Source organism: Equus caballus, chromosome 3 (assembly GCF_041296265.1).
Source record: "Equus caballus isolate H_3958 breed thoroughbred chromosome 3, TB-T2T, whole genome shotgun sequence".
NCBI lineage: Eukaryota > Metazoa > Chordata > Mammalia > Perissodactyla > Equidae > Equus > Equus caballus.
In genome coordinates this window covers 41877890-41895579 of record NC_091686.1, presented here as the reverse complement: position 1 = coordinate 41895579, position 17690 = coordinate 41877890, and the positions used below count along the sequence as shown (strand labels likewise).

General features: G+C 43.0%; 2 protein-coding genes across 15 annotated transcripts in view; one reads left to right on the top strand and one right to left on the bottom strand.

Annotated features, from left to right (window-relative positions):
• LOC138923428 (leucine carboxyl methyltransferase 1-like) overlaps positions 1-17690 on the top strand; it is a 36624-nt gene that overhangs the window by 10226 nt on the left and 8708 nt on the right. For 2 of the 4 annotated variants that reach the window (XM_070262186.1, XM_070262185.1), the window contains exons 2-6: positions 6601-6692; positions 8600-8721; positions 13404-13480; positions 15227-15288; positions 16992-17120. In XM_070262186.1, the coding sequence (XP_070118287.1) occupies positions 6601-6692; positions 8600-8721; positions 13404-13480; positions 15227-15288; positions 16992-16999 (361 nt within the window). In that variant the 3' untranslated portion in view covers positions 17000-17120. The other 2 variants (XR_011437004.1, XM_070262184.1) reach the window with 2 other exon arrangements.
• LOC100147053 (heparan sulfate glucosamine 3-O-sulfotransferase 4-like) overlaps positions 5809-17690 on the bottom strand; it is a 41894-nt gene continuing 30012 nt past the window's right edge. For 10 of the 11 annotated variants that reach the window (XR_011437006.1, XR_011437007.1, XR_011437005.1 and 7 more), the window contains 2 exons: positions 7103-7517; positions 5809-6002 (listed from right to left, as the gene is read on the bottom strand). The gene's annotated coding sequence lies outside the window, so the exon portion shown is untranslated. Of the gene's footprint in view, positions 6008-7102; positions 7518-17690 lie in introns of all 11 variants that reach the window. The other variant, XR_011437009.1, reaches the window with a different exon arrangement.

Below are 17690 nucleotides of genomic sequence, written 5' to 3'. Positions count from 1 at the left end.
GCATTTTAAAGGGAGAATGAGGGAGTAAGGAGAATAATGAGTAGAGTCAGAGAAGAGAAAAATTACGCAAAGTGGGAAAGAGGGATCGGTCCATGTGAAACCATCTGAAATTGCTAACTGGAAGACTGGGGCCCTATCTTTAAGTGTTGGTTGGAACAAACAGTAAATGCTTTTGCCAGCGTTGAGTTTTCTTAGGCGGGCACTTCAAGGGGGACTAGCGTCATCCTAGGGGTGTGGCTTTGAGCTGTTAGAAGCTATCTTAGTGTTTGTTCAAGTCTTTATAGAATAAACCAAGTTTGAGGCCTGTCGAGAAGAGGGCTCAGGGGAGCCTGGCTAGAGTTTGGTCAGGGAGAGAACCTTTGTCAGTGTAAAGTAGTTTGCTCCTTTTTATGTTGTGTGAATATACTCTGATTAGTTCATCCATTCACCTGATTATGGACGAGTTGTATCCAGTTTTTGGCCATTGTGAATAGCCTGCAATGGACATTTTATATGTCTTTCATTTCTCTTGGATAAATGTCTAGGAGTGGAATTGCTTAGTCAGAAGGTGGGTATGTATTTTAATTGCCAGACTAATTTCCAAAGTGGTTTATCAGTTTACACCAGCAATATATCAAAACTGCCATTGCTTCATATCCTTGTTAACATTCGGTATTGTCAGTGTGTGTGAAATAGCATTTCATTATGGTTTTAAATTGCATTTCCCTGGCAACTAACGATGTTAAACATCTTTCTATGTGCCTGTTGGCCATTACTGTATCTTCTTTTGTGAACTGTCTTTCCAAAACTGCGCATTTTTGATGATGTATACATGCACACGTGTATATACGTGTATGTGTTTTATTGTACGTGTGTATGTATATACAAACAGGTACACAAACACACTCACAAACAGATACACATGACGTAACCAACTGAAGTGTTGGAAGAGGGGTCTAGATCAGGTGGGTAAGTAGGTTTGAAAAGCAGCAGAATGAAGTTCTCTGCAAGGTTGCACATCTTGAGGAAATTACCTTAACATCTGTCTGTAAAGCAGTGCCTTCCTTGTAGGCTTGTTAGGAGGGTTATGTGTTCCTATGTGTTAAGCGTTTAGAATAATGCTTGGCGCCTAGTGAGCACTCATGAGTGTTGATTAGAAGTAAAATGAACCAACCCAGCCTTGATCCTCATCAGCCAGCAAGCAGAGAGGGCACCTTCTCGTGCCCTGAACCCTCTGATGAAGGGATGCCTATGGGAGGCTTTTTCACACCTTTGCCATGAAATTCCCATTGTGGCAGTTGACACCCACGCAGATGGGACAGAGTCAGTAAATCTTTCTTGGATGAATAGATAGAGGTTGGGCCAGGTCAGTGTTTCCCACGGGAGGAATGTGAGATGGTTTCAGGCGGTACACAGACTGGTATTTTAAATTTAAATAATTAGGTATTTATTACAGAATGCGTTAGGTCTGATATGCTACCAGATATCTTCTTCTGAGTATTAAAAAAAAGGTAGTTGATTTCAAGACATATTAAATTGAACATGTGGTATGTGAATGACATGAAAATTTTTAGAGTAGTAGTGGATTGAATGAAATTGAGAAAATCTTTGAGGTCTGTCTAAATCTGAGATATTTGATTCTTTGCATCTGGGTTTCAAACATGAAATTAGGACATACAAGTAGAAGGGATGTTCTCTGGGTTTTGGGAACAGAGGACTAATGGGAATGGACAGCAAACAAGATGCACAGGATCGTGGTATGGAGATAAGTAGTATTAGATTTTTGGTATCTACTTTGGACAGTCTTTATGTATATGTATATGTTCATTCTAACAAAATTGGGAACATCCTGTATATGTAATTTTGTATTCTGCTTTGTTCGCCTGATGCGGTAATTCCAGGTTCAGTATTCTTGTACAAAAATCTTTGTGTCCATTCTTGTTTCCTTAGGATAAGATCCCAGAAGTGGGGTTGTTCTGTCATTGTGTACACATGCTTTTCTGGCTTTCCGTACCTGTTGCCACGGTGCCTTGGACGTGCCTGTGCCAGTTGATTGTTCTGGCGGCGGTGTTGAGTCCCATCCTCCTCAGCCCTCTCCAGCGCCAGCTTCTGTTAAAAAATAGTTCTGTTGCCAATTTGATAGGAGAAGTACTGCTCTCTGCTTTTGCTTTCATTGTGCTTTTTAAAAAATTATTGATGGAGCTGATATGTGTGTTCATTGATCAGTTGGATTTCTTTTGTGAATTGTTCTTTTTTTTGTCTTTTGTCCTTTTTTTCCTTCTTGGATATTAGGGGTTTTTTCTTACTAATTTACTAGTCCTTTATACTGAAAGGATGTTAATACTTTGTGGTGTGTCACAGATATTTTTCCTAGTTTAATATTTGCCTTTTATGTTTGTTACTGTTTTCTTCTTGTGAAGCAATGCTGTGTTTGATTGATTCTGTGACACATGTGTTCTTGCCTTTTAACTTTTTTGAAATCAGATGTGATTTATTCTTGATGTGTCCTGCAGTCACTGTCAGGTTGTGTTAGATTTGTCATTACCTGTGCAAGTGGACATGGTCGTTATTCCTGGTGGCAGGGCTGGACCTCTGCAACCACAGCCCCTGGATGCTTTTGTCCCCATACCATTTAAAGGCCATTTGAAGAAGGAGCACAGATCCTGATTGCTGTTTGAAAACCATCCATTGATACCTTCTGATGGGATCAAGAAAAGGTATCAAAACTTACAGAGTGAGGGGCAGCAGCTTGGAAGAAAATCTCAGAGAAAGATGATGATGGTCTTTTAAGAAATGCGGCGTCACCAACACCCTCGATGGTATGAAGGTCGCTATTGTGCGGAAACTCACAGATATCCTGAAAGTGAAAACTTAATCAACTTATTTCCCTCATCTTTTTCTTTTTGTGTGTGTACAAGAGAGAGAGATGATGGTAATCTGTTTAAAGAAGTCTAAAAGAGCTTTTTCAATAACCACAAAATTAAAATTCTAAGCGATAAGAAAAACTAATCGGCAGTGTATTTTCTTTCTTTTTTCAGTCTTACAATTGATTGCATCTTAGATATAATGAGATATGGCATGTGGTTGTTAGTGTACAAATTTTAAAAACATAGATACATTTAAAAAAACCCAGAAATCTCAGAGATAATCATTAACATTTTGATACCAATTAGTCCTCCACTACTTCTGTATTTACAGACATACACATATGAAACTGGCAACCAGTTAGCCATTGATGATTAAGTAGCTAGGAACTAATATTCTTTTTCCTTTTTGCAATTACTGATTATGGCTTTTAGCAGTTTATCCTACCCATTGTTAACTGTGCTGTTTAGGCAGTATGCTATCTGACTCCCTCTAGGTTCCTATAGATAACATCTCCCTGGAGCCTGGGTCACCATGGTAATGGGTGTTTAAACTGTTTTTCAGGAATTAGAACCCCTTTGTCCACTCCAGGCCAGTTGAGACCACCAACTCATCAGCTGGACCCACGCAGATATCTGATAGGCAACCTTTTGATGTCAGGAGGCTAAAAACTCCATCCACACATCATGTTCACACTGCCATTTTGTGAGCATGTGTCCTCTAAAGAGGCATGAAGTCTGACTATGCATGCACACATCATCAATTACTTCACCTCTCCTCGCCTCCAGTCACTTATCTCCACATTTCAGACCACCTTGCCCCCCTATCCCATAAATATCCTTGAGTTCCTATTTTCGGGGAAGTGGATTTGAGACTCATGCTCTCGCTTCCTCACGTGGCTGTCTTGTGATTAAACTCTCTCTCTCTGCTGCAATCTCGTCATCTCTGTATTTGGCTTTCCAGGTGGCAGGCAAAAGTGAGCCTGGCACGGTAACACACGTATTTGTGGCACATACGCTACATGTATTTTTGGTCTTACCTTTTTCTCTGAAAAGCGTATCTTGACCATCTTGCCATGTCCAGTTCTTTTAGTTTATGTTTTCAAGATTGGTTAGTATTTCATTGCGTGGATGCACTGTGATTTGCTCAGCTAATCGCCACTTGATGGCCTGTAAGTCCTGAAACATGCTCATTCACCTCAGAACTCCCATGAGCAGTGCCCAGCAGCACTCTCTTCCTTACTCTTTCCCACAGTGTGTTGTAAATCTTTTTATCTTGGCCAATCTCATAGGCAAATCAGTGAGGTCCTTTTTCCTCGAGACAGGGGAACCACTGTCAGTCATCTTGATTTGAAGATCAGAAAGAAACACGTGTTAGAAACACCAGGAAGCAGGAATTGTGGGAGCTAGGATCAGATGTACTTGTGTTCCGTCCTGTTGCATCTCCCCACCTTTTGTGCTGCGCATCACTGACCACGTCCAGTGTGCTGTTGAGATCAGTCCCAGGCTCCTGCCAGGCCCTCTGTGACCTCAGCTGGCTTCTCTCTCTAGAGTCCTCTCTGGTTTCTCCTGTTTTCTACTGTTCTCCAGCCCCCATGCCTACTTTCTGATACTAGAACGCTCCCAGTCCATTCCCACCCCGCAGCGTTTCTATCTGCTGTTCCTCCCGTCTGGAATGCCTTTTGCACAGCTGACTTTGTCCAATTCCCTAGGACTCAACTCAGCATCCCCTTTTCAGAGAGGCCTTCCCTTTCACCTTCTCTAAAGTAGGTCCCTCTATCCTCCATACTGTTGAATCCTTCATTTGTTATAATCTCTTATTTATGTTTGTCTCTGTCCCTTCTCTGTCTTGTCACCACTGTATCCCCAATGCCTCGCACTTAGCAGACACTCAATAAATGTTGCTTGACTGAATCAATAGTATTTAATTGACTGATAATACAGAACTGAGAGGAATAGAAACTGCTCCTTGTTATCCAAGAGGCAATAATAAGTCTAGGAAGGAGCGCTTAGAGGGAGGCAAATTGACCAGCTTTTCAGCAGTTGCTTAGCAGTGGAGTGAGTGCCTTCTTTGTGGGGAGTAGTCAAGCAGTGGCTTAATACTGTTGAAAGCATTCTTGCGCTGGATATTGGAGTTGACTAGATCATTTCTAAGTCTGCTTCCTACCCTTAACCTGTTTGGTTTGTGTTCTCATCACTGCTCTACCACTCCTGCCTCAACTGCAGGTATGGCTTTTACCGCCAGATGGCACCAGAGGATTCCTTTGAAATCAGTGTTCATCACATGGCCACCAACAGTGAGAAAACACATTTCATTGCACTTAGACCCCCAACACGTGCTTGAAACAAAAGCTTCACAAAACAGTCTTAACCCTTACTATGTGTAATGCATGCTTATATTTTCCGTTTTACTTTGTTTTTTTAAATGCAGACTTGCATAGTATTCAACTGATTTCATATTAAAACAGCTCACTGTTTGAAAAGCACTCTTTTAGATAACTGAGCAGGTTTACTCTGTAAAACTTGTGGGTCTGCTGTTTTCCTTGGACATCTGGGCTTATAGCAAATTGTGTCCTTTAGTGAGTCTTTGTGTGTTTCTGTGCTGAGTTGTTGCATCGAGTAGCTGAACATGTGCTTCCTTAGGAGTGTCTATGGATGTACAAATATGGATGGAGAGACTGTGGGGGACATGTTTGTAGGGAAGTCAGCACCTGTTGCAGTCAAGGCAGCAGCAAGCCTTGTGAGTAGATAGAAAGAAAAGATATAGTATCTGCTTCTGGGGCCTCAGAATCCAGCTGGGTGAGATCCCATACACACACACACACACACACACACACGCGAGCGCACGCGCACACACCCATATCTTAATTTTCAGCTTACTTATCAAGCAACATGGAGATGGGTGTATTATTTGGGATATCACTTAGGATGCTACAGCCTGCAAGTAACAGAAGCCGGGCTCAAGTTGACTCAAATGGTGAAGACGTTTATTATCTCACAAACTATCCGTTGAGAGGTAGAGCAGGCTCCAGGTCCACAGGGGTGTGGCGTGGCATTGCCTTAGGGATCCAGGTTCCTTCCATGACTTCTCAGTTGTCCCGATGCTGGTTCCACTCATGGTTGCCAGAAGACTTCCAGTGGTAATCTGGGCTTCAGCTCCTAGGCTTGGAACACTAAAACCTTAATTCCTTGTAATGTACACTGAGAGAGAGTTTAGGCTACCATAGCATTTGCCAGGTTGTAGCTGTTTTGTTTACTTTCCCCTGGTTTCTCCACTATGACCTCCTTAAGGGACGTGAAATGACTGGCACTTAGCACAGAGTTGGGAGAAGTACTTAGGGAGTTAGTAATGATGTTTGCCAGATACTTCTGGGTCTCCCTTCTCTGGACCCAGAACTTTTGGTTGAGTGGAGTTATGTGACTAGATCTGGCCAGGGAGCTTGCTAAGTAAGTAAATAGTTGTAAGTGATCTGTGTGAAGTATGAGGGGAGGTTATTTGCTGTTTAGGCTTCTGAGAAAGGAATTAGCGACATGAGGAAAGAGAGAGGTAAGAAATGACCACTATGGGAAACGTGATGGGCATGTATATGAATAAAAAATGGATGGATGAGTGTGTTTAAATTTGTAGAGGAGCACTCTATGTGCATTGATTGGCCTTTTGAGGGAGATAATTTTCCTCTGGATCCTTGACCTGGCTCCTGGGAACTTGGCCTGAACCTGTTCTCTACTCATCTGCCTCCTTTTTCATCCCTTTCAGGTTTGCAGTAAGCATTGGCTACTGGCATGACCCTTACCTCCAGCATTTTGTGAGACTGTCTAAAGAGAGGAAGGCCCCTGAGATTAACAGAGGCAAGTGACCATCCCCCTCCCAGGATCTCCTCATCAGCCGAGAGGCCTGAGGTTTTAGGGACTCATTCTTAGAGAGTTCCGGTGTGCACTCTCTCCACTAGTCTACGGAGTGCTAATTTCCCAACATCCTCACCAACACAGTGTATTATGGAACTGTTTAATCTGTTAATCTGATACTTGAAAAATGCTATAGTAATTTTATTTTATATTCCTCCTATTTACGGGTAAGATTGAAGATCATTTTCATATGTTTAAAAGCCATTCATATATCTTTTACTGTGAATGGTCTATTTTGCTGCCGTATTAAAGTGTTAGTAACAGTATTAGGCTCTGCAAATAATTTCCATCAAAGAAGTCACAGAATTTGAGACAGGAGTGTGGCGTAGCCTCAGCCAGGCTGAGAAACTGACCAGGTAATTCCTGTGTGTGCTGGAAATCTTGGCCCTAAGGATGGATCCTGAGGTAGGTTCTTTCAGAAATACAAAGAAATTTTGAAGTGGAGGTTCCTGAGAATAAGGACACGGTATTTCCTTTGAGCTGAGGGTGAATCCAGGCATCCGTAAGATTGGGCGAGGCCTGGCAAAGAGGCCTTAAGCCTCCCTCCTGTGCTCTTGAGGCACATTTCCTTCGGAATGCTGCAGAGGGACGCACCATGGCGCCTGACTCTGTGCTTCGGGCAGCATGTCAGCCCTCCTTCCTTCCTTCTTCCTCTGCCTGGGTTTGCCTCTGTACTGGGGACCTGCAGCCCAATAGGAGAGTGCTTCCCAAACAGTGTGTGGTGAGGATCTCTTTTCCCCAATATCCAATCCATTGTGGATGACATTTCTGTAAAATACAATAAAAATGATTTACTAGCAAAATAAAATGAATAAGACATGCAAAATACAAGCCCAAATTATTTATTAGTAGATTCAACAGGCATAAGATTCCTGTGTCAAATTGCAATAAAACTTTTTTTTTTTTAAAGATTGGCACCTTGCGCTAACATGTGTTGCCAGTCTTCTTTTTTTTTTTTCTTCTCCCCAAAGCCCCCCGGTACCTAGTTGTATATTCTAGTTGTGCCTCTGGTTGTGCTACGTGGGATGCCACCTGAGCATGGCCTGACGAGTGGTGCCATGTCCACACCCAGGATCCAAACCGGTGAAACCCTGGGCCGCCAAAGCAGAGCATGCGAACTTAACCACTCAGCCACAGGGCCAGCCCCACAATAAAAGTTTCTAAATGCCACTCTCAAATTTTGTTCTTAAAATAGTCACACTTAGAGCAGCCAGCCTTACAACACAGACAGACTTTATCTTCCTTTGTTCTTCTTTATTTCTCATCTCCTTTGCCCAGCTCCCCACCCCAGAGCTTAACAAGTCAATTTGTTAGACAAGCATTCCTCCCCCAATCTGTGATGCCATGTTACAGACACCGAGGCTCTAACCTATACAGGGTGGAGATGACAGGAACACAATAAGAAGTGTGGCTTTCTTTGCTTCGACACTCATCCATCCAATATCCTGACCTAAAAATATTATTTTCCATGTGACCTTGCAATTTCGAGTTTTACCACAGAACTAAGTAGCTTTTACTATAGCTATGAAAAGGCACACTTCCTAGAGGAACATTTAGATCAGATGTTTTCATGTAAAATACTTGTCTTTCATAAGTAAAATTATAGTGCATTTTATTTTTCTTAGGATAGTTAATTCTGCCATTAAATAGATTGTACTTACTTTGGTTCAAACGGCTGAAAAAAAAAAGAAGAGAATTTAAAATTTGCTATTTCTCCTATAAAGTCACGGATAATCCGCTGACCCCGAGGAAGGGCAGAAGTGCTCTGTTTGGCTCTCCTGCTGCAGAGAGCTTTGCAGGGATTATTTCTCATCGCTGAGTGACAGCTTGTTTCTGTCTCTCTCTGTTAGGATATTTTGCTCGTGTCCATGGCATCAGGCAGCTTATAAAGGCATTTCTACAGAAGACAGAATGTCAGTGCCAAATTATAAACCTGGGGGCTGGGATGGATACCGCCTTCTGGACATTAAAGGTAAGTTAATACCCCCCCTCTTTTTTCCCCAGTTGTTTAAATTTGATTTTGTGAAGATTTTCACCATATTCAAAACTTTTAAAACTATATTAAAAGGGATGCAGTGACAGCCTGTCTCCCACCATTGTCCCCACCTGCTTGCACAGCCCCCCCACAACCCCCATCAGCCCCATACTTTATCTCACCGGGGCCCTGGTGAAGGATATGTGGGTTGTTTCTCATCTTTTGCTGTTACAAACAGGGTTATAAAAAAAATCTTTGTATATATTTCCCCCTGCATGTGTGGAAATATATCAGGAGAGAAAATTCTGCCAGTGGAACTGCTGAGACAAAGAGAACATGCCTTTGTAATTTTGATAATAACTAAGATTTTATTGTCAGCATAGCAGCGTTTAGGTAAAATTTCTCTGGGCGATGATAATATGATACAAAGCCCTTTTGTAGCCAATCTGTGATTTGATCCCTTACCTGCTCTGTTAGGATTCAAGAGCAGGTGTAATTGCATTCACAGGACAGGAAATTTGGGTCTCATTACTGGCAGAAGCAGGACTAAAGCACTGGGCTTTGACTCCTGGGGTGGAATTTTGCCTTCAAACCTTTGCCCTACGAAGATTCCACTGATCGTATTTTCTTTTTTGTAGGTTTGTACAGATTTTTTTAGGGTCTTCTATCAGGTCAGTCATGTGGCAGTAATGGGTATGTGCATTTCCCCAGATTTCTCCAGATGTACACCAAGATAAATTAGAGTGTGAGGGCATAACCCGACCTGCATATCTGTTTTGTCCCTAATCAGCTCACCTGATAAGATGGCCTTTAGTCATCAGAGCTCCCAGCCTTTCTCTTAACTCAAGCGAGAAGTCGGTGGCATCAACATGGTCTTAGTATTAAAGGTTTGCCTCTGCATTCTTCATTTAGGATAAGATAACTAACATTTATGAGGTGCTTTTACATACATGGCCTCACGAATTAACATGAGATCTCTGTGAGAGGGGAGAGCTTTACACAGATGGGGAAAGTGGGGCTACGAGAGCTTGTGTCTTTCCCTAAATTGGATATCTGGTGGCACTGGAATGTGGAACAAACATTGGAGCCCAGCTCATCGAACTCCAGACTCCTTCCCCTTTCCTCTACACACAGCCCTGTGGGTGTTCCAGGGGTTCTTTTCTGTAGGTTGATTGTGCCTGTGTAACACGGGGACCATGGTGTAGCAGAAGGAACTGGAAGAGAATGCAGCGTAAGCGAATGTGCAGTGTCAGTGTTCACAGGGGCCGCTGGAGAAATCCCTCCTTTGGGCCTGACACCTTTTTGACTGGTCCCATGGTTTGGTTTTTTCCCCGTCTTGCAAGTGAGTTGATAATTAATAAATGTGAGATTTTTATTTCTGAGCAAGGTACACAGAGGCTTACGTGCTCCTTCCAAGGAAAAGGCTGTCTGTCAGTAGTGAGGAAGGAGAGTAGCACAGGGTCTGAAAGTCTTTTGTGGAAGTTTTTTGTTTTGTTTGATAATCATATTGGTCTGAAGGGATTTTTTAAAATCTAAAGTTCCTCCTTTTTTGAAAAACAATTATTATGTTTGCTCTTTTGGAGCCGAGGTTGCATGGGCCAAATCCAGCCTGCCACCTATTTTTAGAAATCAAGTTTTATGGGATGCAGCCACTCCCATTTATTTCCATATTCTCTGTGGCTGCTTTAGCACTGTGACCGCGGAGTTCAGCAGTTATGACAGACCGTCTGGCCTTCACAGGCTAAAATACTTATTTCTGACTCTTTACAGAAAATTTGCTAATCCCTGTTTTAGAAATATATGTGCTCCTATAAAAGAGTGAGGAAAATCTTGTCTGTTGGTCTTGTTGTCTCATGCACCTCCCACCTTGGATGGTCCCCTGGCTGCCCCAGCAGAGGCTTAGCTGTGAGTCAAGGCTTTCTGCTGTCACTACTATATGAGTTTGGTCTGTATGATCTCAGGGGCCCAGGACTGGAGGGTTGAAGACTCCCATCTTCGGGCAGCGGGCAAGAATAGGGCAAGGGAGAGCCGGTATTGTCACAAACAAAGAATAAGGAGTGAGTGAAACTCTTAAGGGGCCTCAGTTGTTTGGTGTCTCTTGAATTCTGTTTCTACAAACTGAAAGGTCAAGTACATAGGGGAAGGATTGTCAATTTTGCTGGCCTGTGAAACAGTCGGCCATGTTGGATCTGCTTTGAGACTAAGTGGTACCCTTCCTCCTGGCTGCTCCTGGCTGCCCTCTGGTACTTATAGTCAGTCTTGGGTGTCTCCCCTGCCTCCTTGAGACGTGTGAGCTACTTGGGAGTGGAGTGTCAGAAGGGCCTAGAGAATCACAGACTAAAAAGTGAAAGTATCACTTCCCACAGCCATTTTGCCCTTTTCTGAAAGCCGAGAAAGAGGATGTCTGTTTCTTAAAAGCTCCAGGTGTGCCTTTTGGAAGCTTCCCTTCCACAGTGCCCTCTTATTCAGAATCCTTGGGAGGATCAAGTGAGCTACTGCAGGGAAAGCTCTTTACAAAGTCAGAAGACCCATTTGAGTTGTAGGACTCTATGCTATCTGTCATTCATTTGCTTTTAATTGCTCTCTTTGTCTTCTGGAATTTTAGACTATCTTTAACTTTCCATACCCTGCGAGTAAAAGTTCTTGAAAGGTCTCGTAGAATTTCCTAGAGAAAGTCAGGAAACCCCTTAATGGGTTTCACTCACTCCTTATTCTTTATGACAATACCGGCTGGCTCTCCCTTGCCCGCTGCTGGAACATGGGAGTCTTCAACGCTCCAGTCCTGGGCCCCTGAGGTCATACAGATCAAGTTCATGTAGCAGTGGCAGCAGAAGGCCTTGACTCGCAGCTAAGCCTCTGCTGGTGCAGCCAGGGGACCACACCAGGTGGGAGGTGCGATTTCCACACATCCTCTAAACACGTCCTCCACGGATCTTCAAATAGATTACATAGCCCTACTCTGCTGATAGGCCGGAGCTCCTCTGATGTCAGGAAACTGTCTTGTTTATTCCTCCCCCCACCCTCCGCCACTGCCCCCCTCGTACCTTCCTTTCCTTCCTCTCTTCTCTCTCTCTTTCTCTTGCCCCATCCTTCCCTCTCTCCCTCCCTCCCTCTCTTCCTTCCTCCTCCCCCACCCCTCCAGATCCCCTAGGACTTTAACTGAGGACTAGTGTCTGCATAGGGTGGGGGAGCTGGATCTCACATTTCTGACACTTGCCCTTAGGGGTCACCTTCCTACTAGGAAATGCTTGCTCATGATTTCCATTCCCATCATGCTGTCCCATCAGGGGGTCTGCTGCCCCTCCATACTGCTCTCCATCTCTTACTACTGTCTATATAAATGGTTCTCTCTCCTGCCCAGTTGCTCAGGGCAGAAACAAGGGTGCCATCCTTATTCCTCCTTTTTCTTTATTCCACCCTCTATTGACACCACCACCAGGTTCTGGATATCAGCAACTTTCTTTTTAAATAAGTAGTTCTGCATTTCTGGAATATAAGCACAGATGGGAGCAGGGATGTTAAAAGAGTACTAGGCCAGAAGGTGGGCAGGTGGGCCAGGTTGTGGAGCACCCAGCATCTTAGCTCAATCTTAGAGGTGGGAAGAGCTGCTGCAGGCAACATGAAGTGTGTCGTTGAAAGAGATCACAAAGGGATGTTGTTAGAGTCTGTGCAGTTGGGGACAGAGCGGAAGAGGAGAGGATGCATTCTAGGATAGTCAGCAGGCAGGGCTGAGTGACTGATCAAACAGGGTGGAGATGGAGAGAATTCTAGGATGACCAGTGAGTGACTGTGGGGAGGAGGGGATAGTACCAGCCCAGCTAGGGAAAGCAGAAGGGGAAGCAGGGCCGTGTGTGTGTCTCTATGTGTGAGGTGTTCACAGTTTTTTTTTTTTACTGCAGCTCACAGTAAAAAATAAATGTATATCCCAATCTAGCACCCACATCTATGTACTGATGTCTGTAAATAATAAGGGCACACACATCGTGCTTACTAGGTGCAGGCCCTGTTCTCTCACTCCTGTATTTCCTCATTAATCCTCACAACCCCACGAGGTGGCGTCATTTTCTCTACTTTTCAAATGAGGAAGCCTTGGCTCAGGGAGTTTAGTGACTTTCCCAAGGCCTCAGAGTGAACAAGTGGTGGAGCTGGGATTTGAACCCTGTCCACCCGGGCTGCAGAGTCCCTGTCCTTTACCACCCCAGTATACTCCACTGTCAGAGAAAAAAATAAATATATTACAAAATAGTACTTACCCTCACCTCATGTGATGCTTTCTGATATTTGCTATTTTATTTCATTTCATCCAAAAGATTCTTGTCCATACCCACTACACTGATTTCCTGACTCTCTCTAATTGGTCTCAAGCTGCTTACTGTTACATCCTACGTCCAGAGTGCCTCCTGCTCCTCCCCACTCCATCCCAGTGGACGCGTCCCCAGTTCTGGCTGCCCATTACTTCTTGCCTAGGTGACCACAGTAACCTCCTAATTTTTTGCGCCATCTGTTCCTCATACTGAGACCAAAGTAATTTAGAAAATGCATTTCTGACCATATCATCCCCTGATTTAAAATCCTTAAATACCCCATTGCTCCTCGGGCCTTGGTACTTGGTCTGTGAGGATGATCAGTGAATATATGACTGAATAAATAATTATAAAGATAACTGTGTTTTTTCTCAGGATGAGGGTCTTCTCCCAAGGAAATATTTTGAAGTTGACTTTCCGGTGATAGTCGCGAGAAAGCTACACAGCATCAAGTAAGTGTGGCTTTGGCCAGAAGAGAGAGCCTGGTAGAATTCAGAACCAGCCTTCAGTAGACAGCAGGTCTGAGTGCCAGAGACCTCATTTTAGGGCCCTGCTCTCCTCACTTGCTTTCTTGCCCCGAGACCCTCATTCCAGTGTGTCTTGCAGTCTGCAAAATGAAAAATACCCTCCCTTGTGACTCTTCTCTCCATTCATGTAACTTCTCTGAACACTTAAAAAGTGACCTATCATAGTTTAGTAATCTGAATTAAAATTCACATAATGTGTATTTTGTTTACTTCTTTATCCCAGGGCACAGAAAGGTACCTGGTCCAGAAAAGATATGTAGTAAATATTTTTTGAATGAATGAATGAATGGGAAACTGAACTTAATCATTTATTATATATATGTGGGGGCCATTCTGAGTCGAGGTTTCAAGGAGTTAGCAAAGTTGTAGATGATGAGTTTGCTCATCTTTGCCGAGAGCTTTCCGTGTTAAATGCTTCACTTGGATTGTCTCATTCAATCCTCAGACCAGACTCATGAATTAGTGCTATTATTAGCCCCTTCTTACAGATGAGGAAACTGAGGCTCAAGGAAGTTAAGTTAATTTGCCTAAAGTCACCTGGCTAGGAAGGGGTGGAGCTGAGCTTTAAACCCTGACTTCAAGCCCAAGGTCAAGGTTTCTCAGTACAGTCGTGTGTCCCCTAACAGTAACAGGGATGCGTTCTGAGAAATGCATTGCTAGGTGATTTCAGTGTCGTGTGAACGTCGTGGATTACACTTACACAGTCCCAGATGGTGTAGCCTACTATACATCTGGGCTATATGGTGCTAATATTGAAGGACCACTAGCACGTATGTGGTCTGTGGTTGACTGAAACGTCATTATGTGGTGTGTGACTTAGTTTTAACCTGTACTCTCTCCTTTTAAAATTATTTAAATAAAATTCTAATTCTTATATTTAAACAACATTTTAATAAACGCAAAAGTTTCTACCTGTCCTTTAGAGATGTCTAATCCTCACAAACTGGAAATGTTTTTTCTTTTCTAGTTTATCCTAGGAAAATAAGTTTTTTACCCTTTCCAAATATAAAATTGCATTTTACATTAAATAGGCTTTTTGGATGATATATGGCAATTCTGATGCTCTGGGAACTGCAAAGTACTACTAAGCTTGTTAAAACTCTGAGTGAAGTAAGAGTAAGTAGGCTCTAAATCAAGGCCAGACACGGTTTCCTGGGGTGAAAAACGCAGTGGCGTTTGTGTATGGTTATTGGTATAATGAATTTGGCTCTCGGATTTCTGATTTTTTACATATTCTTCATTGAGGGAGTTATCACATAAATGTTACTGAACTTTAGGTCTGAGTGAAAGTCAATTTTTGTTATCTGTGAGAAACAATAGCTATCTTAAAAATTTTGTTTGAGAAGAGGCAAGAAACTTGGGATGACCTGAAAAACGCTGGAACATTTGGAAAATGCGTGCTAGCCTATCTGTAGCTATTTCTAAGTATTTCATGATCAGTTTGCAATTTGACATCAAATTCTGAGTGTAATGCTTAGCTGACCTAACCCGAGAGCTGTATCTGCTGGATTTTTGCTGTACGTGGTCAAATGTAATTAAACAGAAGGCCTTCTGTAGTGGCCCTTGCTTTGAACAGTAGCAGTATACAAGTCCCATCTCTGTAGTGGGCCTCTGCATTTTTAGAGTAAATGAGCTGCTTGACTTAGCCTTCTCTCTCCCATCTTCCCATAGATTCAAGTCTCTCCTATCAAAAACCAATTTAGACTTACATTCAGAGGAGACACTTCAAATGGGTAAGTATCCTTGACCTAAGTGATACAGTACGGACTATGTAACTGTTTTGGCTTTCCCCCCTTTCCTTCTTAAAGATGGTCTGTATCTGTGGGCATGTGTGTGCATACACGATGTCATACAGCATGTGCTTCTGCTGATACATTTAGACTTTTATTGCAGTTATCATGGAGGAATTTAGAACAATTGCTCGTATGACTCTTCTTAAATGTCCACAGGTCCCCAATCTTAAATCTTTTTAAAAAAATTTAAATTAGCTGCCAGCATTTCAAAAACAGGAGATTTTCCATGAGAATCTTGATTTCCAGCTTTCCTTGGAAAAGTTACATCTGGCAACATTAGACCCGAACTCCTACGTGGCAATAATTGAGCAGCGGCCGCCTCGTTGGGAGGGGTCGTGCATTCTCCACTTCTGTCCTCACCCCTCCCCGTTGTCTTATACTTTACCTACTTCCCTCACTTCTGTTACCTCCTCAGCCCCTGCAGTCAACTTTTCCCCTCAAGTTTTAATTATGAGTGTTTCCAACAACACTTCCTCATTTCTAAGCCTTTCAACTTATGGTAAACCTCTTCCAGAATCTGCCATCATTTTCAGTCTTTGTCTGACAGAGAGAAGATCAATGGGGTTATTAATAATTCAGATCAGGGCTGGCCCGGTGGCGCAGGGGTTAAGTGCGCATATTCTCGGCGGCCCGGGGTTCGCCGGTTCCGATCCCGGGTGCGGATGTGGCACCTCTTGGCAAGCCATGCTGTGGTAGGCGTCCCACGTATAAAGTAGAGGAAGATGGACACGGATGTTAGCTCAGGGCCAATCTTCCTCAGCAAAAAGAGGAGCATTGGCAGTAGTTAGCTCAGGGCTAATCTTCCTCAAAAAAAAAAAAAAATCAGGTCAGAAAACATGCTTAGAGAGGATGGTCTTCTCGGATGGTCAACACAATAACATCAGGAACATCACAGCTCGATAAGCTGCCTTTTACACACAGCCACAGTGCTTCAGTCCTTCTTTCCTTCTGCTAATCACATTCACAATTAAGTTTGTACAGAAAACATCTCCCCCATCCTTGGTTTCCCTCATACAGTTGGAAGTAGAACCTATTCAGGCTTTGCCGTTTGCTGGCCTCTTTGCTTTTCCACACTTTTGCTATCATTTTCTACATATTTGGTTAATATTTGTGTCAGAATGGTTATCTGTAACAAAAGATCTAATACTTTGAGTTCCTTTGGATGAAATAATGTAGAAATATATGAAATAGACAGTAAAGACCCTCCATAATCTCACCCACCCCCAGAAGATAACCACTATTCAGTGTGTTCTCCTACAGATGAGCAGTATACCCAGAGACAGGTAAATAGATGCACACTTAAATGCAACCCAGGGCCTGGCACAAAAGAGGTTCAGTACTCCTTTTTTGAATGAATGTATATACACGTCGAATAAATATATGTTGTAGTTCACTGTGTATTTGTTGAATTATAGATTACATGGAACTTTAATTAACAGTGAATAATTTATACATACTGTTTTGCAACTTGCTTTTTTTCATACCCAGTAAATCATGGCTGTCTTTTCATGTCGGCCTGTAGGAATCTACTTCATTATTTCTAATGGCTTTATAGTACTCCTTTGCGTGGAAATTCCATTTAATCTCTTTCCTACTGATAGTCATTTAGATTGCTGTCTTTTTCATGTTTTTGTATTAAACAGGATTGTAGGAAACGTATGTATATGTGCATATCTGCAGGAACTGTTTGCTCAAAGAATTGGCCATTATGAATTTTAGCTACTGCCCAACTGTTCTTCAAGACCTCTTTATGAATTCCTACTTTCACAAAGGTGGGTCAAGATTCTCTTTCCCTACACCCTCACTTACACTGGGTATTGTTATTTTCTAAAATTTCTACCAATCTGATAGGCTGAAATGATGTCCTATTATTTTAAAGCTTTCTATCACTTTGAAGGCTAGTGAGGTGGCTGGAGTATCTTTCCTTAGTTTTATTGGCCTGTCTGGCCCCATGCCCAGTTGGGTGAGCGGTGTGGGATAGGCTGCAGACAGACCAAAGAAAAGACCTGGAGATGGCAAACAACACATAGGGGTTTATTAGGAGTTACTTACAGGGAATGTCCAGTGGTGGCCGGCTAGATGGAAGTGTGCACCTGCTACCTCAGGTCGGGAGGGGGTTGCTTCTATAGGAAGGGGCACAAAGGCTATATGCTTGCCAAGAGGAGCTGTCCCTGTTACGGCCAGCATTCCCAGGAACAGTAGTTCATGTGGAGGGGCTCTGTGTTTCTTTAAGACATGATGGTCTTTGAGTGAGATAAAGTAAGATCCAGGCTGGCCAGGCTTGGGATCCTTACAAATTTCAGCAGCTGGGCGTCCTGTCCAGATGGTTGGCATCCTGCCCA